Source organism: Leptosomus discolor, chromosome 1, assembly GCF_034619465.1.
Source record: "Leptosomus discolor isolate bLepDis1 chromosome 1, bLepDis1.hap2, whole genome shotgun sequence".
NCBI lineage: Eukaryota > Metazoa > Chordata > Aves > Leptosomiformes > Leptosomidae > Leptosomus > Leptosomus discolor.
This window is the reverse complement of record NC_141391.1, coordinates 193,062,490-193,085,432: the sequence shown is the minus strand read 5'-3', so window position 1 is coordinate 193,085,432 and position 22,943 is coordinate 193,062,490. Positions and strand designations below refer to the sequence as shown.

The following is a 22,943-nucleotide window of genomic DNA, read 5'->3' as shown; positions in this document are numbered from 1 at the left end:
ACACAGTGTAAAACTGTTTTCTGTTTTATTCTTTATCTCCTACTGAGTCATTCTTAGCACTTGTCTCACCTGCTGCTGAGCAATGAGCTGCTGTTTCCATAGAATTACCTAGATAACTCCAAAATCACATTCCTACACAGCAATAGCTACTTCAGAAGCCCCAGCTGCAGGTAAATGGAGAAGTATTATTTTATATATTATTTTATATTTACATTATTTTAGCAAATGTTGAATTGCATCTTCTATTTTATCAGACACTCAAGTATCATAAGATTGTTCTGCTACTTTTAATTTTCCACTTTTTATTACTTTCGAGAGCCCAACGTAAGTGCAAACACTACGTTACTATTTACCACTCTTTAACTGACCTTTTACATCTCCGTTGAGCAGCAGAGTCCTGATGGACTCCTTTAGCAGCTTCTCCTTGTTGGGAATACTGGTAATTTATTCCTTTAGTCTTTGTTGTTCTATTTTGCAAATAGCCAGGTAACATTAAGGGACCTCCACTCTTCAACCAGCACATCCCTGTTTTTTCAAGAAACTGATGAGAGACCCTGTACACATCAACCTGGCCTTCTTTGTCTACTCAGTGAAGCTTTCCAAGAACTCTGATGACCATGAGGCAAGGACTCTGTCAATATGTAACTACTCACACGTACATTAATTCTAGTCTTTATCAGTTCCTATCAATGTACAAAGAAATAAAAATTAAACTTGTAGATCCAACTTGAAGCTTTTTAAAAACTGGCCTTTCTTATTGCTTTCTATTCCTTCAGACATTTTAAAACAATAATTTCTCATATTCCATTTGTAAGTTCTGAAACACCAATTTGTGGCAGACGCATTTCTACAGGTGCCTTACTTTGAGAGCAATCCCCAAGCAACCAGCAGAAAGGGCCCTGGTATTCAATTTTGCCTAACCTCTTGCACAGCGAAGAAATAATTTTCCCTGTCTTGTAAATTTTCAGTGGTTTTTGCACCATAGTCACGTGCTGACCCTTAAGCTTCTCTCACAGGCTTCCTGTCAGAAGAAAGGAAAACAAAAACACACACAGGTTTTATTGTTCTACATCTCTGACTTATGTACTGTGGTTTTTTCACATTTGTTCATTTCTATTGTCTTAACTTAGTCACAAAATACTAATGTACTAATGAGGACAATGGGAAGTTTTTTCCTCTTGTGAGTTCTCTAGTTTCTCCATGAAAAAATTATTTATATTGTCCAATGAAACCATGAACCGGTGCTTACATTAAAAATTGTAATTTTTGTTTGGATTTGCAGTGTCTGCACCATCTCAGGTATGGTTACCACCAGAGTGAGGGATTTTGCTACATATGGTCTTAATTCTCAACGGACTTCTTAGCCCTAGAGCCGTAGACATTCAGCCAAGGGCAGTCTAGATTACCTGCTGCTTATTTAACTTTAATTCATAGCATGGCACCAGTTTCCAACAGAACAAACAACTTGTTATCTCTGTTGTCTCAATAGCCTCACTTAAAACCAGATATTCTAGTCCTCAAGTGTTTTTTTAGACTGAGGTTTCCACAGAAATACATAGTGAGTTCCGTTCCCAGTTTTAGTGGAACCTGTCACACTGCTTTTTGCTGTTTATTTTCACCAACTTCTATCATGCTTTTACCAAAGCCTATTTATCATCTATAATCACACTTCCCTTCTTACACATCTACTTTTATGGATTTAAATAAACACTGTGGCACAAGCCTGATTTCATCTTGGTTTAGGTAAAGCCTGCATTTTCCGCACATACTCCTATCACTAATGAGCCTAACTCTTCATTTCCTTGACACCACTTGCATAGCCATGCACTGAAACGCTGCTGCTCTCTCTCTTGTGCTCTTTCTCTCCTCCCTCTGTATGGGTTTGGAAAGCTACCGTGGTCATGATCTTCCAGCCTGACAGCCTGCAGAGCAAGCCACTGCTAAAGCAAAATCTTTATTCCAAAGGGAAAGTGTGTTTTTTCAGTAGTGGAAGGAAGAAGGAAGAAAAAAGGGAGTAAAGGAAACTGTCAGTGAAAGGAGATCTACAAACTACATCCAAAATAAGCAAGTAGGGAAAAAATACAGAAAATCTTTCCATTATATTCATAGTCAAGGGTCTAATTTAAAGATCAGTTTCCTGATCCTGTACTACAATGTGTACAATTCACAGATCCAACCATATATGGGCCTGCATTTAGGCTTCCTAACATGATCCTCCCTGTTCCCCTAGGGATTCTACAGCAGGATGAACTATTTCTCCCTTTCCTCTTTCCTGAGCAGGGTGTTGGTTTCTACATGAAAACCACTGACCAGGAGGGAATATGGCGGCTGCAAGCCAGACCATCGTTTTCTTCACCCCCTCCTATTTCCATCTGTGCCATGGAAACAGGAAGGCAATGCTCCCTGTGGGTATCTCTTGTCACAGTAGGGATTATTTTTTGTTTAACCATGTGGAAAACAGAACTTTTGTGCTCATTTAAGCAGGTGCCACTTACCATCTGTAGACAGAGACAGCAAGGCAAACGGTATTTCAGCATTTGCCTATATATGCATTAGCTATCCACCCACCAGGGAAATGTCCTCCTGTACAACGATCCTTCACACCGGGTCATGTGTATCCATTTCTTACGCAAACTTAGCTATGTTCTTCTGAAACCACTTCAGGACAAACTTTTTTCTGACAAAGGTATAGACAACATTAATTTGAGGAGCTGAGATTGTTTTATTTTAACACCTAATACAATTCAAATTTAAAGGATTACTTGCACAAAAAAATAAACACATTTGGTATAAAAATTTATCATCACTTTAACACCTTTTTTTCCTCTTATGGCCTGCCCCTTCTCTGGAGCAGAAACATATAAAGACTAATGGCACAAGTTTGTTTTATTCTACAGCATTTTTTTTTTTGTTTTTACATACTCAAGTACCCTAGAGGACAACAGCCCGCTGTATACAAGAACCATTTTCTTCAGCCTGCTGAATTAAGTTTCATAAAGAACCAAAGCTATAAAGGCATTTTAAAAACCATTGTCTCATTTTTTTTTCCAGAAGCACTGACTTTTTGCACCATTTATATACATAGTGTTACATAACAGCTCTTGAGTACAGTACATGCAGCAGAATATATCTGTTGAATATAAAACATACATTTAAAATCCTGACTTATCAGAAATTCTTTGCTTGTAGAATGCCCACTGCTTAGAGAAAATGGTTGATAGTACAAATGTCTGCATATGTTGGCCTCTGGAACAATCCAAGGCTCACTGGAATAGTATCTGTAGCACATTAATGTGCATAAATAATTTACTTACAATATTAAAACACAACTAGCAAAATCAATAGTTCAGGATCTTATAACTGCTATGTTAACCCTTAAGTGGTTGCACGGAACTGTGGTGGAGGTTCCTCCCCCTCCCAAGTCCTCTATAAAACCTTTAGTATGTCATTCGTTTTCCAGATGAAGAAATTTATTTATGTCTACTGCCTCTTCTCTTCATTGCAGCCGTACACTGTGGACAGTACCATTTCCCTTTCGGTGCTTCTGTCAGTCCGACACACCCATAGTGGAACCACTCAATAGGGCACTACAAAAACAGAGTTAGAGAGAGGGGTTGGGATTTGGTTCTTGGGTTGTTTTTTTTTTTTTTCTCAAAACACTCATCACAAATACAATTTTACAAAAACTGATCATGAGTAAAAAAGCATAGATCCTGCTTTTCACACAAAGTCACGGGGCAAAATGAGAAGAGAGGATGATCTCAGTCCCTAATGCGCACTCAAGAGACTAAGGAAAGCAGTAAAAATTCTAGGAGTCGTACATGGACTCATGTAACAGAGCAAAAGAAGTGTCTTGTGCTTTGAAATACTTAGTTTGACAACACTAAGTGACACAACAGTAATCTTATCACTCACTTCTGTTTAAATGTAGTATCTTAGTAAATACATGATTACAATAAATGGTTCTTTTAAAACTTTTTATTTGAAGGGTACAACTAACGTTAGTAGTGACACAGCTAAAGGTTCCTAGAAATAAAGGGCATTTTAAAGATGTCAGACCTTCCCAGTAAAGGGTAAAACCTTCTAAAATAACCTGAACTGTTGGGACAGACGAGGAGAAGTTTCCTCAAAAAAGGTTAAGCTTATACACACATTGCTGTAAAAAAACTCTGCTCTAAAGAGAAGTAACTCCTGCAAGCAACAGTTACATGCACAAGCCTCTCATGAACCTTTTGAACTGTGTTACTTACATCTTGGTTATCACAGCCTACCATTTCACCATAGGACACCTAGTAAACAAGACAAAAAAAAACCAATTAATAATTATATTACTAATTAAAAGCAATCAATGTTTTCAAAGGGCTAAATTCAAGTTTTTTCCTTTGAGGAGTTTTTCCATTAACAGCAGCAACAATATTTCGATTTTCATTACACAATCAAAAGAACACATTCACAGCAAATGGATTTGAAAAAAAAAATTTATGCAAAACCCCCCTATTTCTGTGTATTTCAGGTTGGATAAAAAAGGTCAGCATTCAAAACCTGAACAAAGCACATTTTGGTCTAAACAATCATGCTCAGTAGATTATCAGTTCAGTTGCTTCCAGATTATGTCGATGTCTGGCATTTCACTTGCATACATGACAATTTCTAGCACTTTATTTGAAAAAAGTCCAAATACTTTCAAGAAAACTTCAAAATTCTAGAATAAACTCTAAAAAACCCCAACACTCTTACAAGAGTTTAAAGTAAGAAGAGGCATTTTTAGATAAAAGTTTCTCATGTTGTCATTCAGTCTCTCAAGTTTTTGGGTGGCTTTTACAAAACTAGGTTTTTGTTTCACTGTTGGTTTTTTTTTCGGTTTGTGGAGTTTTCTGGCTTTTGTTTTGTTTGTTTCGTTTTTTTTGGGGTTTTTTTTTTTGTTTTTTAAAAAAGAAAAGTAGGAGAGACTAGGCAAATTCCTTACTAACTCAGAATTTTAACTAAATTCACCGTGAACCTGTTCAATTTTGAATTTAATTATTCCTGACGCCTTCATTAAAAGATTTAAAATTCTCCAGGTATATCACATCACTGGAAAATTTGCCTGTTTATAGCTTCAACAGCTGAGGTCATTATTCACATCACCAGGAAGTAAATAAAAACAGATCAGAACTTCAAAAGACTGCAAACACAATGTTTTCAAGTTAGCAATCAGAGAAAGAAGTTCAACTACAGCTGTAGTTATATTTCAGGTTGGAAGCCATCCTTACCTGATTACAAATACAATAACGTGGCTCATTTGGATCATAGGTCCAGTCAACCTGGCTATTAGAATCAGACTCGGGTATTACTGCTGTTTGCTGAGACAGTTCTTGTGCCAGTGCAGAAGAAGAAGAACACGATGACAGAGACGAAGAGGAGGAAGATGATGAGGACTGCTGACTTGAAGATTTGTTGTTGTTTCTGGGAAAACAAACAAACAAACAAACCCATTTCGTAATTTAAATTCATTTCCTGCCAAGTGAAAGGATCACAAACCAACAACTTCGTTGCCTCTGAAATACTGCAGTATGTAGATCCCGAAGCATCATTCCCTAACATTTCATTCAACAACTGCAAGAACTGAAACAGACACACTGAATGCTCTCTGGAAAAGGAAGCAAGTCTTACCAGCTTACAAGTGCAAGACACACTATTCTAATCGCCAGAATTTAACAGCTTTAAACTGCCAAATGGCTTTAATGAATATTTTTCTTCACGAAATATTCAACCAACAGCCTCAGTGTAAAGTCCTCATAAAAAATGTGTCACCAATAAAACAGGAATTTACATATAAATAATGTCATATGTCATGTACCAGAGATAACTGTGTTTTGAAGATGACTGATTCAATGTTAATCTCCACTCAAGCATCACCAATCACTCCACAGGAACAGTGCCAGAATACAAGTTCCGTGCTTTAGCTTATAGGTCAGATCTGACACCCAAGAGATCCATAGATGAAAAATGCTTCTAAGACAAAATTACTAACTGAGCTGTGAACACACACAAATTTGTATGAAGACAAAAATGCCAGTCAGTTTAAAAGGATGGGCATTTTGAGACAAACTCTTTCAATTACAACTTGTATTGTTGTCACAATGTGTTGTGATGTTGTGTTGTTTAAAATGTTTTTAAATTTCATTTTAATCAGAAATAAAATTCATTCTCTTTGCTGTCCTAGACGGTCAGCCATTGGAAAGCAATGTGATTATTTGTGAAGTGGCACAAAGTGGTTCTCCGGATTATTTTAAAACCATCCACAAACCACTGCATAGTAATTCCCAACGTTTCCTGTTAGGCCAAATCTTCTCTCCAGAATACAGAAAAATGAAGGAAGAAACTAGACTGTATAACAGTTGAAAAATAAAATCAGGACACTTATTCAAAACCTTGGAGTGAGTTTGTTTAAAGAAAAAGTGAGAGGACAAAAGCAGAAAGCCCTGAATGGAAGGCAGCCAGCAGGCAATAACTACCTTCTGCTGATCCTCCACCCCTCAGATACTAAACATGAACTATTTCTACTACGGCCCATGACCTTTAAAAGGAAGTTTAGCTGTCTGACAAGCTATAATTGCAGTCAACAAGTAAGAAAACCTACTTGCTTTTTCTGCCACTTCGTGAATCTGTGGTTGATGAACTTAATGTCTGTGTTAATGTAGATGCCAGAGCTGACGATGAATATCCAGTTGAATCTCTGGATAATGAAAATTCTCTTCCAAGCTGAAAATCATTGTTCTTAAATGCTTCATAGCTGGCTTTTAGACTGGATGTTCGTCTTCCTTCCTTCATCTGAAAAGAATACTGATATTGTATCAGATTACACAGCAGAGCTCTTACAGAAGACAAATATCAGGCTGCTAACTGCTAATTATTTGCACAGGATCATTAGTTACTCTGTTAACAAAATGATGTATAGTAAGGGGTAAAAAGGTGAAAGACTATCCCACAGGAAAAGCTAGAAAACAAGCTGTCCCTTTGTGCAACTTCTATAGGATGAAACTGTAGCACACAAACAAAAATGGTAACACAAGAACTGAAACACATCAGCTGAAAGTGATCATGGTAATTCAGATTTTAAAAAAATAATAATAATTTGTCTTTCTTCTTAATCAATAGTGGATGGCAGAATGACAACAATGTTTTGACATTACCTGTGCCGTGGCTTGCACTGCTTGAGCTGCTGCCATGGTAATTGCACCGGCCCCAGATCCTGAAGATAATGAGCCCAGGTTATATGATGCCAATGGTTGAGAAGAGTTTGTATTGTATGCATTGTTTGAAGAGGATGATGAATTACTGTTTCGACACCCTTGATGAACAGAACACATTCATGAAATTCAAAATGAAACTAAATTCCTTTGCATTTTAAGAAGAGTTACATATGACAACCAGTGAAAGAGCAGGAACTCCGCTTATGCACCAGAGCAGTCTGATCATTTGGAAAAAAGTCTGAAGTCATCTGACACAGCCAATAAGTACTGGCTTAAAATTAAAAAGAAAAAGTCTGTTCCCCACCTACCCTCATGTGCAGAGTCCTTTTAGAAAGACAGTCCTCACGATCATCTTCACCTATCAGAGCACAGCTGCAGCCTCTGTCTATTCAAACCCATTTCTGCTGAAATGATGCTGACTACTGTAACCATCAAGAAGGTAAGAATTTGACTGTACAACTACACTGCTTCTGAAGTAAAACTTTTAACAAACTTAATTCTGAAAACTACAAATCCCAGTTTTAATACAACACAGATTCCCATGGCCTTCTACAGACTGACAGCTGCTCAAATATTGTTACATTTTATCTGCCATCTCACCTGAAGCTCCTTCAAATGAAAAGTAAAATGATGTAAGGGAGCCTACTTAAATCTGATGAATAGCACTAAATTCCAAAACATATGGTACTTTACTTACTATAACTTCTCACAATCTTTTATTTTCAGAAAAGAAACTAAGAAAAACCCTAATTTTGAAAATGGGCAGAAAGTTGTGGGGGGACATTTATTCACTACTCAAAAAGGCGTCTCACCTCTTTTGAAATAGACAACATATGAAAGAATTTTATTTTATTGTAGCTGAATGCCACATCAGACCAACCCTTAAGAAAAAAAAAAAAAGTGAAAATTCTTTTTCCTTCCTTTGGAAATTGTTGCATGCGTTTTTTTCCCAAAATAAAAATGCATTGATCTCTTGTATTTCTACTACTGGCTGAATTAAACTGTGCTGTTATCTTCTTCCAAGCCGTGTAAATAAAAATGAACAGCCCACATGCAGCTGTTACATGACAACAAAGCTGATGTACTTCATGGACAACACAGATGAGTAACAATGCCTGCAATTTGTCATGTTTCAAGTGACTGAAAATCCCAGAGGAAAGGGCATGAGCCTCTGATTTCAAGACAGTAACTCACAAATATAATTGGGTTTCTCTTCTTCCAATTAGAAAGCAGTAAAATGCAGGACAACTAAGATTACCTGGTGTATTTTCTTTAGAAGCATCTGAAGTCAGAGTAGATAGAAGAGCTTCAGATTTAAACTTCTTTTCGGGAACATGATCTGTTGTACTATGGTGAGAAGACGGGTTGTGTTTTCTTTCTAAACGAAACAAATGAAAGGAACTTAAATGTAAAACCTTCTCAGCTTGAAAGTCAAACTAAAACTAGATACAGTAAAAAAGCACTTTCAACTAATTCCCACCAGCAAACCCTTAGTATTTCCTTCTTCCACTTCTTCTGAATAGACCTTACTATCATTGCATTATGCCTCCCCCGACATACTATTTGCAGAAAAAGTTCTCAACTTTTTTTCCTAATTTTTCCTAATACTACTCAATAAAAAATAAGGAAACCTAGAAGTGGACATGTTTTTAAGTCTCAAATACTTACTCTCTACTGGAGTGTGAGAATGGGCGTGATGGTTATTCACAGGCTGTGATGGCGTATCCAGCTCCAGAGACCCTAAAAGGGAGGTAAAAAGGATAGGAAAAATTCAGTCATCATTGATGTGGTTTTGACTTTTAGCTACTAAATGAATCTTTATAATACTAAACAAATCCCCATGCAGTTATATTTAGTTTAATCAGAAGGATTTTTGCTCGAGTTGAAACCCAGTGAGCCAGTAAGAACAGTTTTCAAAAAAAAAAAATTCGTGACTGCTGCTGTTCAACTGTTGAAATCAAGAAATTAGAATCAAGGCCAGTAAGGAGAACAATCAGCAACATCGCCCTCAACATGCCACTTGTTCAAATGAGTTGCACACAAGCCAGTGATGGCTGGTGGATGCTGCACCAAAAGTACTGACAAACTACACTAATATGAAGGGAAAAGAGGATTTTAACAGGCAAACTGTATTGACGAGGCATCTTGTCTCACTGAGTCCATCTTGTCACATCAAGCAGAAACACACAAGCACTAGCAACGTCTTTCAAGATGATCTAACACTCAACAGGAAGGGCTCAGATCGGTATCTAGATTTTCTTAACATTCAAAACACACAAAGCAACAATCCAAAGTGAAAAAAAAAAAAAAAGAAAAAAGGTGGTGGTGGGGTGGCCACAAATGCAAGTCTATTCGTAAGAAAACATTCCTTGTAATACTAGCCATGAGGCTGAACGATCACAGCATAGGAGAGCCTTTGACCATAAATTTCTCTTAGAACAATATAAAACAGTTTGTGTGTTAATCTTTGGCAAAAAGACTTTGAACTAGCTGCAATACCTACCAACTTACAGTTATACAGAGGACAATTCAAAAAGGTAATTGACATTAATTTTTCAAAATCTGCAGCTTCAACATTTCTTTACCTCTTTCTTTTTCAGCGCTTTCAAAAAGTACCTGAGTGTAAAACAAAAGTTTAAAGAAAACTATTCTAGAAGAGGTTCACAGCATAAGGAAATATTTTGGCTGAGCCGACGCTAACCATGTTATGAACCAGCCCAAAGGCCGCCCTCTGGCGGAACCTCAACGATATGTATTTACTCTGAAAGCTAAAAACGTTGAGAGGCTTCTACTTTTCACTCTATCAAAAACAAAAACAAACAAACAAAAAAACCAACCAAAACACAACCTTAAAGGTGCAGCATGCAGTCTGGTACATTTCTATTTTGAGTTCCTGAAATTCTACCTACTTATCTCACCAAAGTTCAAGTATCACATCTTAAAACTGCAGCTGGGATTCCAACTAAAATAAACTTAAATAAAATAGTTCTTTTCTGTAGTTGCTAGTTCATTAAAAGCATGCACTTTCCAGTTTTCTTTTTCTGCCTGTTATTTGTAATATCAAAAACTCCCAGCTTTTATGACAAAGCCACAAGAAGTTCAAACAAAGAATATTTATTCCTAATCTCCTCAAGTGATTGAGGTTACTTTTCACTGTCCTTGGTTATGAGAACAGTTACTGCCTCTTAGCTCCATAATCCCAGTAGTTAAATCAACTTTGAAATTTATCATAATCACATTTGAACTTGATGACTAAATGCTGATGCATACAGAAGGGACAGATTCTGCTACACCAAGCTGGCCAAAAAGCTGTTGCGTTACATTTTTGTTCACATTCTGAATACCAGCAGTGCTGTATTTGTTAAGCGTTCAGGTTTCTTACCCACAACGCTTCTCACTCGTTACCCCATTACAAAACATCCAATTCTCTCCCCTTTAAAAGAAGAAAACCATTGGGAACCTAACTTTACTTCATATTCCACACCTATAACTAAATATGACCCTCCTTCAATTTGGTGGCAACCAATTCAAGTAAGAAATGGTACACTTTCAACGGGGTAGGTGGCAAGTTTAGGCTGAAGCACTTGTCTGAATACCTACAGTCATTAAAAACAGGTTTAAAGAATTCTGTACCTTACTGCAGCAATTCACTAATGCAACAGTCCTGTGAAAAAAAAAACCTGTTCCAATTGCTCAGTTGTATTTTGAGCTCACTGATAAAAATTGAGTTTAAACTACAATTTGAGAATCACTAACTGATGAAAAGTATGTGGGTCAAAACACAGTTTTGGAACAAGTGGAAATACTGCAGGCCACTACAAGTTTATGTTGATTTAATTTTGTGAATTGACAGAAAATCTGTCAAGTTCTTAAAAGAAAATCACGCATACTTACTTCTCTCTAATATTTCTGTAATTCCAGCATTATCTGCTTCAAGTTCCATTTTGAATTTAGCGAGCTCCTGGTCCAATTTTCTCAAATGACGGTCTACCTGTTTTTGACACAAAGCAACAATAAATAGCATCCAGTTCTGGAACATGCCTATCTACACCCTTAACCTCAGGCTTGCTAAATACTTCCAGCCATTCTCTGCCACACAGGACTAGGCACGTTTAAAAACACGCAGAAGCTTAACTTCTCAGTCACCTGCATTTCCCTAACTCAGCAGAGATACTAGAGTGAACACCAAAATAGCGCTGTTGCTCCTAAGCTGTGCAGTCAACGACAGGATAAAATAAGGCTGCATATTGGCTCAGCAGCTAGAAGCCCTCCTCTTACAGTAGGCAATGTTTTAAGACAGACCATTAAGTGTTTCTTTTGAGGTAAAAGATTAAGAGGACTTGGGGGTGTTGTGGGTATGGGTATAGAAAGGGGAAGAGAAAGAATAGTACATGACATGCACTTTAGAAGAGGTTGGGCCACATGGGAAATTCCAAGTGTACCAACCTGTGGTTTGTATGCCACCATACACACCAGTAAGCCTAAGTCCTGAGCATATGGGTCTCTCAACTGAAAACGTGAAGACTCCTGTGCCCGTGAGTAAAGTATGATATGCTCTTGGGTACTGAAAATTACCTTAAAAAAATTTAAATTTAATATCACAGAAAGAAACACTATGTTCCAAATGCTTTCTTCAACAGTACTCATACAGCAGAATACTGTACCTATGTCTAAACTATTAAAAACTGAACAGGTTCTTGCAGTTACCAGCTAATCAAAAGAGAAGGGGTAAGTTCCCACTTTTATAACTAACTTTTGGTTAGCTGAGGTGAAACTAAAGCAGACAAGAAATATTTGACTTATGTCTACTATATTTTAGCGCAGTCTGACTTGCAAGTTCTGTTCTCTGAGAAATTGTAAAATAAATATAATTCAAAATCCACATGCTATAAGGAAGAGTAACTTGCTCATGGTCTCTTTTCAGAAAAAATGAAATAAAATAACATCAACATGAATGAAAACCTTACGAATACTGTAATAATTTTTGGTATGTTTTATATTTAAGTGCCACTTACTACCCAAAGCAACAAAAATTCTTAAAAGTCAATAAAATATTAAATGCTTCTTTCACCAGCAAAAATATCTGTATGTAGCTGACATAACATTACAGGTAGCACAGCTGTAGTGCTTACCAAATATTTAGCACTCCTTAGGGCATAAATTTAGATAATCCACCACAAGCCTTCTGTCCACTTACCAAATCATATATTTGATTAGCCAGTTGCACTTTTTCATCCGCATCTTCCAAAGCCTTATAATAATCCTGTTATAAAGAGAATATTTATAAAATCATGAATGTAACTGAATTAATTTCAGCCCTTTTAAGCTACTGTTATCTAGCAAAAAATGTAAGTTAAAAGGAGAAATTCAAGCCAGTTTTCAGAAAGACTGTGAAACTCTACTGTAAACAACAATCAGTTAAATTTTAGATGAGAGATATAATACATATAAATTCATTGTCTGTGTCTTAGAAAAAGCTGAACTACAAGATATGGACATTTCCTCCTGCAGAGATATTTAGATTTCTGCAAGAAATGCTACAAGGAATTCTACAAGGAATTCTTGAATTTATTTTATATTACACAGCATAAGGTTATGGACTCAAAATGAGATGATGTCTTTTACTTCATATGGATCTTTAGGACCACTGCAGATACCACAGCCCTTCAAAATGATGCTAAACAGTACTGAGGGGAGACTTTTCCAGCACTTTAGTTAAATAGAGATAATGATGTGTATAGTTTATAGTTTAAATCACTTTAAAATACATTTCTATAACTCACAAGCATATTATAAAATAATTTGATTAAAGCAATACAATTTTCAAGTCTGCTTTAATGGAAATCCACAGATAAAACATTTTTTGAACACTTTTTCACATTTTTACTCTAGATTTAAACAGGTTTAAGTGCCTTTTCAATCTCAATTTCCACTGCAGAGTATCTTGCTTAGGTGAAAACTACTTGAAATTTCGGTTCAGCTAAAGTCAAAAGCAGATTTTTCACTTACTCTAGTGAAAGTAGAGCTTTGACTTTTTCTTCTTTTTTAAATATAGAACTTTTAAATATAGAAATCTATTTGTATTAAGGAAAAACCACTCGGCCAAATAAGGGACTGAAGTAGCATGTGTAGGAGACTACAAAGGAGTTTCTCCTGACAAAATGACAGACTACCTTGCTAACAATACCACAGCCAATGCCCGAGTGTTGAAGGATAAAACAGAACACATCCATCTTCTTATTCCTCCCTCCCTAAAGCTACAGATACCATATGTATAACATATACAAGGACACAGGCAGAATCACAGGAAATGCTGAAGCTAAGCTTGAAAAATATCCTCTAAAAGAAAGCCAGTTAACTTGCACAGCTTCATGTCACACAAGCAGAAACAGAAAGTCTAAGCTGAAAATTTAGCATCTGGTTTCCTCACCATTTCAGGACCATAACTTTTAAAATGCTAGCAAATACTGGGTAAAACTTGAGAGAAATGCTTGATCAAAGAAACCTTTCAGTTGTTTTTTCTCTTCCTAGGTAGCTCTATCCATCTCTGTGAAAGCCCAAGGGAAGTCACAGTTCTGAACGCTTAAGTCTCCATCAATCATAAGCTATTTTTTCCTAAGGTTATCTTCATTTGCAAAAGAAAAATGTGACCCGCTCCTTGATATCCTTACTTTTTTGATCGATGTCATTTGTTCTTCTCTCCATTCAGGTTTGTTTTTCTTTGCGTTCATAAAAAATTCATTTACCCTCTGCTCAAGCTGATCCATTGCATCTGCAGCACAGGAAAAGAGTAAGATAAATGTTATCTTCTCATGTATATAAACATTATGAAAAAAGGCAGATTTTTTTTTTTTCTTAAACAAAGTTGACAGGACTGAGGTGCAAACTATTAGAGAGGAAAGAAAACAAAAAATACCAAAACAACCAAGTGACAGCGGACAGAGGAGGGAAATATTTACCTTAATTTCCAAGAAGCAGAATTGCATTCTGGTAGGATTCTCATCAAGGTTCTTGTGCTCTCCAGCATGGGACAGGCAGGACTCCAAGTTCTAAAGGTTTTTTGTCCCTAAGAGCAGTGGTAGTGACTTAAAGCACGACCCAAACTCCTCACCCAGGGCTCTAGACTGCTGACTTTGGAACATTCTAGCCAGTTACAAACTGAGCAGGAAACAAAATGTTCTCCTAAGAGAAACAGTCAAATACAAAACCAAATAATTGAAAAAATTAGTGCCTCAAAAAGGTAGAGCAACTGAAGAGACAAGTCACCGCCTTCAAGTCAAGGCCCTCTCCATTGTACGCTAGGAAGGGTAACGGCAAATCGAAAGCACTCACAGATTTATTCCCCCCACCCCCACAGGGTATCACTAAGGGGTAAATGCACTGATAAGACACTATTTGGACAGGATTCTCACTTGCATCCAGTCGAGAAATAGCATAAGGGAAAAAACAAAGCCATCAATTTTCTAACATTAACCATCATAAGAATGGAAAATGTCAACTATAAGTTATTTGTTTTGCTGTTTATTGAGACAGGAACAGGGATTCCCTTTCCCTCCACCCTCCTCCAAGAAAACCCAAAAAGCACTGACTTCACTATTTCAACAGCTGGACACTTGTGCATGCAACAGCTTGTATATTTTCAAAAACAAGCAGCTGCCTCAGTCAAACTAGCTTTGACAGCTTTGCTAGTCTCAGGATAGATGACAGTACTGAAATTTTTTTCACGGCACTCTCAGCAATACTGTCCAGATAGTAGTTTCAAATTAAACGTGACAATGCAACAACTACCTTTAGACTTCAGGCTCTGGGTATAAAATACTTAAGATAATTTCCAGAAACCACCATTAAAACTGGATCACACAATGGACATCATCTCTTACCAAAAAAAACCCAAACAACTAGTTTAAAAGACTTGTGAATCCCCAATTAAATCCCCAAGTATGCTTAACTCTTCAAATCCAATGGAGCCCAAAGGTTTTCTCACTCTGTGAAAACTCACAACTAGAACTAACTGTTCATGTAAATAACCAAAAAAGATTCATACTAAATGATAAAAACATTCATTGATTTTCCCTATGCTGGGAACTTCTAGCATCAAAACCAACACAAACCAAACAACTGGCCAGACAGAGCAATCAACCCCAAGCTAGAACAGTTGTGGCATAGGCTCACATCAACTTTATTTAGACCCAGACAAACTAAGTAGCCAAACAGTTTTGTTGTAAAACAGGTTAAAGATGGAAGAATCTGTAAAATTAGCATTTTCTGCTTATACGGTGTTATTCAGGGAGAAGATTAAGAAGCCTGAGTAGCAAGCCAGCAGCACACACTTTATGTGGAGGCTTCCAAAAGCTTTGTTCTCTGACCAAAGGACTCTGATTTGGTCCATAAAGCCAACAGACAAAATATTCTATCTCCTATTCCCAGAGTGTAAACAGCTAGGTGATAATTATTCTAATGCCTCCACAGACATGGGAAAAAAAAAAATTAAAAAAAAAAAATCAATCTTCCCTCTTTACTTATTATTGAGGACATGTATCACTCTGTGTGAAACCGCAAAAGGTAAAACTTCTGTAGACAATTGGTCTCTCCTGAAAGGGCGGGAATTGCAAAAGGGAATGCAGGTCAGATCTATTAGATTATATAAAAAGTTCTCTCTGGTACACTCAAGTTCCTTCATCTTTTCTCCCCCTCTACCTTTTTAATCCAACTATGATACTATATTCTGAGATACTAATTTCTTAGATCAGATTTCCCAAGAGAGTTGCCAGAAATTCTATTAGAAGAGAGGCCTTTTTCCAGAGCTTGACATTTTACCATGGAGGCCTGATAATCCATGATTTGAACTTACACAAATACATTTTATGCTCCATGTGGAGCTCAGTTAAAGGTCAAGAGTCAAGTCACAACCCAGATGGTCTTCACTTTTCCCGCAGCAGCCTTATCAGGATCATACAGTAGGTACAGGTGGTTTATTATTTCTTCCAACAACAAACAGCATTACCTGCCCCATTAGAAGTCCATGTGGTCCAAACAGGACAGAATATAAAATCAACATTGACTCTAAAACACAGTACCACAAAAATCACAGACTGGTGGGGGTTGGAAGGGACCTCTGGAGATCACCTAGTCCAACCCCTCTGCTAAAGCAGGTTCACCTACAGCAGGTTGCACAGGATTGTGTCCAGGTGGGTTTTGAATATCTCCAGAGAAGGAGACTCCACAACCTCCCTGGGCAGCCTGTTCCAGTGCTCTTTCCCCAAAGAAAAGAAGTTTTTTCCTCATGTTGAGGCAGAACTTCCTGTGCTCCAGTTTGTGCCCGCTGCCCCTTGTCCTGTCACTGGGCCCCACTGAAAGGAGCCTGGCCCCGCCCTTCAGATATTTGTAACTGTTTATAAGGTCCCCTCTCACTCTTCTCCAGGCAAAACAGGCCCAGGTCTCTCAGCCTTTCCTCCTAAGACAGATGCTCCCGTCCCCTCACCATCTTTGTGGTCCTAGTTATCTCTGAATTAAAACTCATGTAGGTTTCTGGGACAGCATCACTCAAAGTATTCAAGTACTACAGAGACACTAAATCTTTACAGCAAGTCATTATATCACAACATGAGAACAACATCCAGGTTTGCATACAGTGTTCAGTGGGCAGTCTGGCAACTGATGTTGAAGAGATGATAGCCCAGGAGTTTCATAAATGTATTTGGATGCTTTGTCACTCACTGTGCAAGAATTACAGAAGTACCGAGGTCTGAGAGAATTTTTCTCTGGGCCTAAGGTCAGTTTTCATATTCAGTGTTATCTGCTACTTCCAGTAATACAATATGGAGTGTTATTTACCACTTCCAGTTAAAGCAGAGGAAATGACACTATTGCAACCTTGGCAGTGCTAGCTGGCTCAGTTCTGAAACACACTTCAAGAAAATGACTAGCTTCTTCACCTCCCTACTGAACAGAATTTGTGAACTTATTCAGAACTACCAAAGTCACTGAGCTGCTTGCTTCCTCTCCTGGTGCTCCCTAGTGATAGTTGCTTCAGAGCTGTTATCTCCCGTAAGAGGCCAATTGCTCTGCTCCCACAACTTTAAGCACTGAGCCCAAGACAGCATTTAGTCCACAGTATACAAAAAGAAATCCTACAGCCAGTTCAACATGTGTCAATAAAGTCTATTACACAGACCTGCTGGGTCCACTAAAGTAAATTCCAAGGGAAAGCCCGAGATCGCACTTCAAACCACTGTAGGTTAAACTAGTGTTTTCAAGAACTGTGCTCCCACATAGTGCTGCATGTTATATTCCTGCATGGCATTCACTCGTTATTTCAATCCTTGCTCCTTCTCTCATTCTTCTTTACGACAGTCCAACCCTTCTCTATCGATGATTTCTCTCATCTTTTGTGCAGTAACAGTTTCACTAACAAAGATCTGTGCATTGCAGTTATAGACAAATGTATCACTCGTGTGTTAAATGACAGCAACACCTAACTGGGTGTTACAAGACACCCAAGTGCCAGAAGAGATTGCGTTAGAAAAGACAGAAAGGCAACACAACCTGACAACAGCACGAGGCAGTGTATTGTATCCGGGTATCACCAAAGTGATCTACAAAGGCACCTAAAGCAGACTACATATTTGATTAGGTGTCAGCCAGGGCACAAGAGGCTAAGCAAAAAGCACCTTCACATATGCTGTTACGAGGGGAGCTGGCTGGAAAGTTGCAGAGACAGCACGCCGCTACCTGCTGAAGGAGCGGGGCATAACTCATGTTCCAAACCACCATCACTGCTCTTAGGGATCAAAAATCTAAAGAGTTTGGGACGTGCCACCGAAAATGCCTTTGGGAGCAGCACAAGCCCAGGAGGGAAACTCCTGTAAGATCCTACTTGCACCGTAACTCAGCCACGGCCCACGGGCGGGGGCCGGGGCGGGCCCGGGGCGGGCGGGCGGCTCGGCGGGGCGGCTGCTGGGCGCCGCTCGCTGACACGGCGCCAGCCGAGCGCGCCCCGCCCCTCGCTGCGTCCCGCCGGCTCCCGCACGGCGCAGGGGCCTCCGCAGCGCCGCCTCCCGCAGCCGCACCAGCGCCCGCCGCCCCGCCGGAGACGACACCAGGCGCCCGGTGCCGACGACACGCGCTCGGCCCCGCGGCGCTGCCCCCTGTCCCGTCCTGCCCCGCCCTGCCCCGGAGCGGCGCTGCCGGAGAGCCGGGGCGCAGGGTGGGGAAGGGGCCAGTTGGCGGCGGGGAGCGGCGCGGAGCTGCCCACACAGGTCGGCGCCGCTTCACCCCCTCCTTCCCCCGCTCTGCCTTCCCCTCCCTCCTCCCCACGCCGCGGGCTCCGGGCCCGCGGCGAGGCGCGGCGATGGAGCCGTCGGCCGCCCGCCGCTGGCGGGGCAGGGCAGGGCGGGGCGGGGCGGGCAGGCGGGCGCTGGGGCGCGGGGAGGGGGCGGGCGGAGGCGGAGGGGGCGGGACTCACGTACTCTGCACCTGCAGGTCCATCTCGCGCATCTCGGTGAACCTGTCGCGCAGATCCATGGGAAGCTGCTCGATCACTGCGGGCAGACGGAGGGCGGGGGAGCGGGGAGAGAGGGGGAGGGAGGGAGGGAGGGAGGAAGTCAGTCACTCGCTCGCTCGCTCGCCGCCGTGGGGGAGGGGGGCGCCGCCTCTTCGCCGCGGCTCCCCCCACGGCTCCCCTCCACCGGCCGTGCCCGGCCGCCCGGCGCCCCCGTCCCGCACACACTCACTCTCCAGATAGTCCTCCAGATACAGCATGGCGGCGGCCGGGCCAGCGCCAAGGGGCTTCTCGCTAACGGGGGCTCGTCCCTTCCAATATGGCGCCGCCGCCAACAACACCAGCGGCTCGACTCAGCGAAAACAACATTGGCGGCTGACGGCGCTCGCTCCGGCCGCGCCGCGATTGGCTGCCCGCGCCGCTGACGCACGCGGCGGCTCGCGCTCTCCCGCACGGCTTCACGGGAAACGGAGTCTGTGCGCGGGGAGGCGGCGGGAATCTGCGTGTGACGCCATGCACCGCGCTGGCCGCGCCCGCCGCCGGGGTGGGGACGAGGGGCGCACGGCCGCGGCTCCTCCGCTTCCCCGCGCCGCGCCGCCCCCTCAGCCCCGCCGGCCCGGCAGGGTGCGCGGGGTTTTTCACCGGGAGCCCCCTCGCAGCCCCCGCTGCGCCAGGCCGAGCTGGGACGCGCGGCTGCCGGTCCGCCGCAGGGTCCCCGGGTGCCGAGCGCGGAGCCGCAAGGCTGGCGGAGAGAAGGGGGAGACTTGCCGCTTTTTCATCAGACTTTGTGCTTTTGTGTGTTTACCCGTTATCTTAAGTGCTCACAGCTGGTAACGGTGCATGAAAAGCGTAAGAGATGACCAAACTAAGGCAATAATCGCTCTAATTTCTGTGTCTTCTCATGAGCGACCCAAGGTGGGAAAAGCTGCTGCGTTCGCCATGCATCAGTAACACGCGTAGTGACAACGTCACAGGCACACGAGAGCGTAAACTTCTGTGGGCCTTGGAACTGCTGTTCAGAGTAGGAACAAATCATGAGCAGATAGCAGTGATGGCGATCCAGTTACAGTGCTTACTGCATGTTATTTTTAAATGTTGGGGCTGAGGTTTTTCACACCCAAATACTTTCTTTTGTAACTGCTTTCTCACTAGCTAATATTTATTGCTCTAATCATATCTGATGCTGTCACCCAGATTTTGTTTTTTGACTGGGGGAAGGAATTTTTAGGGCTTGCCTGATGGCAGGTGCAGGTGCAGGAGCACAAGAACTGCGGCAGCAGGCCGGGCTAGCTTTCCGCTGTGCCTTGGATCGCCTTTTCATGTTCTTGTCTGTGCCGTATGCATCCAAGCAAGGAAAGAAACCGTGTGCGTAAGCCGAGTCTGAGTAAAAACCTGCGTGGGATGTTTTTTGAGTGTCAGGACCATGGAAAATGGCATTCTTTTCTCGAGTTTTAAGCTTGTATATTGTGATACTTAGCCAAGGCTGACTGAATTTTGGGAAATGAGGCATACATTTTGTGTGTAGCCTTTATGAAGACTGATGTTAGCGATGTCTCAAATACATAGGGTATAGCTAAGTTGTTTGCTTTTTTTTTAATTCCTGTGTCATTACAGATGGGGAAAAAAAAGGTATAACAATAAATACCAACTTTGTGAAAAAAGTGCTGTGCCAAAGTAGTCACTTTTCATACTCACTCCATCATTAGCCACGTAGCCTGTACTGCCAAAACACAAACATTTAACTAGTTTCATACATATTAATGAGCAGTTTTTAGATGGTCATTAAGCTCAGTTAGCCTTAGTTGAAAGAATCTGTATGTTATTGCTCATACAAATCACTCTAATGTACAAGTTCTGACACGCTGGTGTAGGAATGAATGTTTTCGAAGTTTTGTGTGAGAAGTTGCTTGGCCCCATTTTGTTATGTAGAAGACAAGATTGACCCTTCCTGTGAAAGGGTTTGGTGCAGCAAGGGAACTTAGCCCATGCAAAAGCACAGCAAAGTGGTGACACAATATTCACTAGGAGAAAAACTAGGTGAATTTACAAAATCTGAATTGATGGGGTCACTTTCTTTCATGCTCAGTGATGGCTTCAATGTTTTTTAAAGACAAAATTTTGTCATAGACATATTTGGGAGCACATTTGATGTAGCAGAAGTTTAAGAGAACAATATTGTACAGAAGTACCATACAAAGACTCTACTGTTAGAACCACAACTGAAATACAGTCATACAATTTGCTTCATGAGCAAAATTGTAGGACAACCAGGACATTGGGACCTTATGACTTCTCCTGTGCTCCAGTTTTCATGCCTGAGTTTGCTTGGGAATAGCCAGCAAAATAATTGCAGGATCATAGGATATTTTGGGTTGGAAGGGACCTCTAAAAATCATCTAGTCAAACTGCACTAAGCAGGGACATCTTTAGCTAGACCAGGTTGCTCAAAGCCCCATCCAACCTGACCTTGAATGTTTCCAGGGATGGGGCTTCTACCAGCTCTCCGGGCAACCTGTGCCAGTGTTTCACCACCATCATTGTAAAAAAAATTCTTCCTTATATCTACTCTAAATCTGCCCTCTTTTAGTTTAAAACCATTACCCCTTGTCCTATCGCAACAGGTCCTGCTAAAAAGATTGACCTCATCTTTCTCATAGGCCCCCTTTAAGTACTAAAAGGCCGCTATAAGGTCTCACCAGAGCTTCTCATCTCCAGGCTGAACAACCCAACTCTCTCAGCCTGTGCTCACAGGGGAGGTGCTCCAGTCCCCTGGTCATTTTTGTGGCCCTCTCTGGACTTGCTCCAACAGGTTCATGTCTTTCTTGTGCTAAGGACTCGAGAGCTGGACGCAGCACTCCAGGTGGGGTCTCACCAGAGCAAAGGGGCAGAATCATCTCCCTCAACTTGCTGACCACACTTATTTTCATGCAGCCCAGGATACAGTTGGCCTTATGGGCTGCGAGCGCACATTGCTGGGTCACGTCCAGCTTTTTGTCCACCAGTACCCCCAAGTCCTTCTCAGCAGGGCTGCTCTCAATCCCTTCATCCCCCAGCCTGTGTTGATACTGGGGATTGCCCCGACCCAGGTGCAGGACCTTGCACTTGGCCTTGTTGAACCTCATGAGGTTCACACAGGCCCCACCTCTCAAGCTTGTCCAGGTCCCTCTGGATGGCATCCTGTCCCTCAGGTGTGTCAGCTGCACCACTCAGCTTGGTGTCACCTGCAAACTTGCTGAGGGTGCACTCGATCCCACAGTCTATGTCATTGATGAAGATATTAAAGAGCACTGGTCCCATTACAGGTCCCTGAGGGACACGATTTGTCACTGATTTGGACATCAAGCCGTTGACCACTGCCCTCTGGATGCAACCATCCAACCAATTCCTCACCCACCAAACAGTCCACCCATCAAATCCATCTCTCTCCAGTTTAGAGAGAAGGATATTATGGGTGACCGTGTTAGGGGCGTTACAGAAGTCCAGACAGATGACATCCATATCTCTTCCCTTTTACACTGCTGTGGTCACTCCATCATAGAAAGCCACTGGATTGGTCAGGCAAGGCTTGCCCTTGGTGAAGCCATGCTGGCTGTCTCGGATCGCTTCCCTGTCCTCCATGTGCCTTAGCACAGGTTCTAGGAGGATCTGTTCCATGATCTTCCCAGGCACAGAGGTGAAGCTGACAGGTCAGTCAGTAGTTCCCAGGGTCCTCCTTTCTACCCTGTTTGAAAATGGGTGCAATGTTTCCCTTTCTCCAGTCACTCAGGACTTCACCTGACTGCCAGGACTTTTCAAATATGGAAGGTGGCTTGGCAACTACATCAGCCAATTCCCTCAGGACTCAGGGATGTATTTTCTAGTTCCTGTGTGTGGTGGTGCCCAGGTGGAGCAAACCAAGAAACACAGCTCTTGGGGCTGTGTCTCCATCATTCCCTTTAGTAATAGCATGTGCACTGTCTATGTTAGTGGAAAGGGAAAATGAAACTCAGGCATGCCAACAGAGTGACAAAGACAAAATACTAGTGGGGCTGGCTGTTGTCTTCAAGGTGTGAGTGTCACGCTTTATGTTTCATGGTTTGCTGGAACATACGGGACACTTTTATATAAATGGGCACCTGCTTCAAAAATTGTGGGTTGTAGTGCTTTACAGCAGGGGATGGGAGGGAATTATGTAGTAGAATACAAATGAAAATACAATTCAACTTTGT

The 22,943-nt window shown here is 41.4% G+C and overlaps 1 protein-coding gene across 4 annotated transcripts; it reads right to left on the bottom strand.

Annotated features, from left to right (window-relative positions):
• Nucleotides 1–2,702: 2,702 nt before the first annotated feature.
• Nucleotides 2,703–19,070, bottom strand: ING3 (inhibitor of growth family member 3). 4 transcript variants are annotated; one of them, XM_086480555.1, is made up of 12 exons: nt 18,968–19,070; nt 18,704–18,775; nt 13,907–14,007; nt 12,433–12,498; nt 11,130–11,226; nt 8,904–8,975; nt 8,494–8,613; nt 7,176–7,333; nt 6,623–6,813; nt 5,253–5,445; nt 4,251–4,289; nt 2,703–3,587 (listed from the first exon to the last, which is right to left on the bottom strand). In XM_086480555.1, the coding sequence occupies exons 1-12, from the start codon at nt 18,993–18,995 to the stop codon at nt 3,471–3,473; spliced, it is 1,254 nt and encodes a 417-aa protein (XP_086336681.1). In that variant the 5' UTR covers nt 18,996–19,070; the 3' UTR covers nt 2,703–3,470. The 4 variants fall into 4 exon arrangements, with proteins under 4 accessions (XP_086336681.1, XP_086336690.1, XP_009948231.2 ...); XM_086480564.1 differs by lacking the exons at nt 18,704–18,775; nt 18,968–19,070 and adding an exon at nt 14,195–15,538; XM_009949929.2 differs by lacking the exons at nt 18,704–18,775; nt 18,968–19,070 and having other exon boundaries at nt 13,907–15,538.
• Nucleotides 19,071–22,943: the final 3,873 nt, after the last annotated feature.

Bases quoted from the DNA above. Each gene is read 5' to 3' on its own strand.
- ING3 (XM_009949929.2), bottom strand. From the start codon at position 14,221: ATGCAATTCTGCTTCTTGGAAATTAAGGTAAATATTTCCCTCCTCTGT. The intron at 4,290-5,252 runs GTAAGGATGGCT...CTTGTTTACTAG, and splicing joins GTTATTGTATTTGTAATCAG to GTGTCCTATGGTGAAATGGT. The intron at 3,588-4,250 runs GTAAGTAACACA...CTGTTTTTGTAG, and splicing joins TAGGCTGTGATAACCAAGAT to TGCCCTATTGAGTGGTTCCA.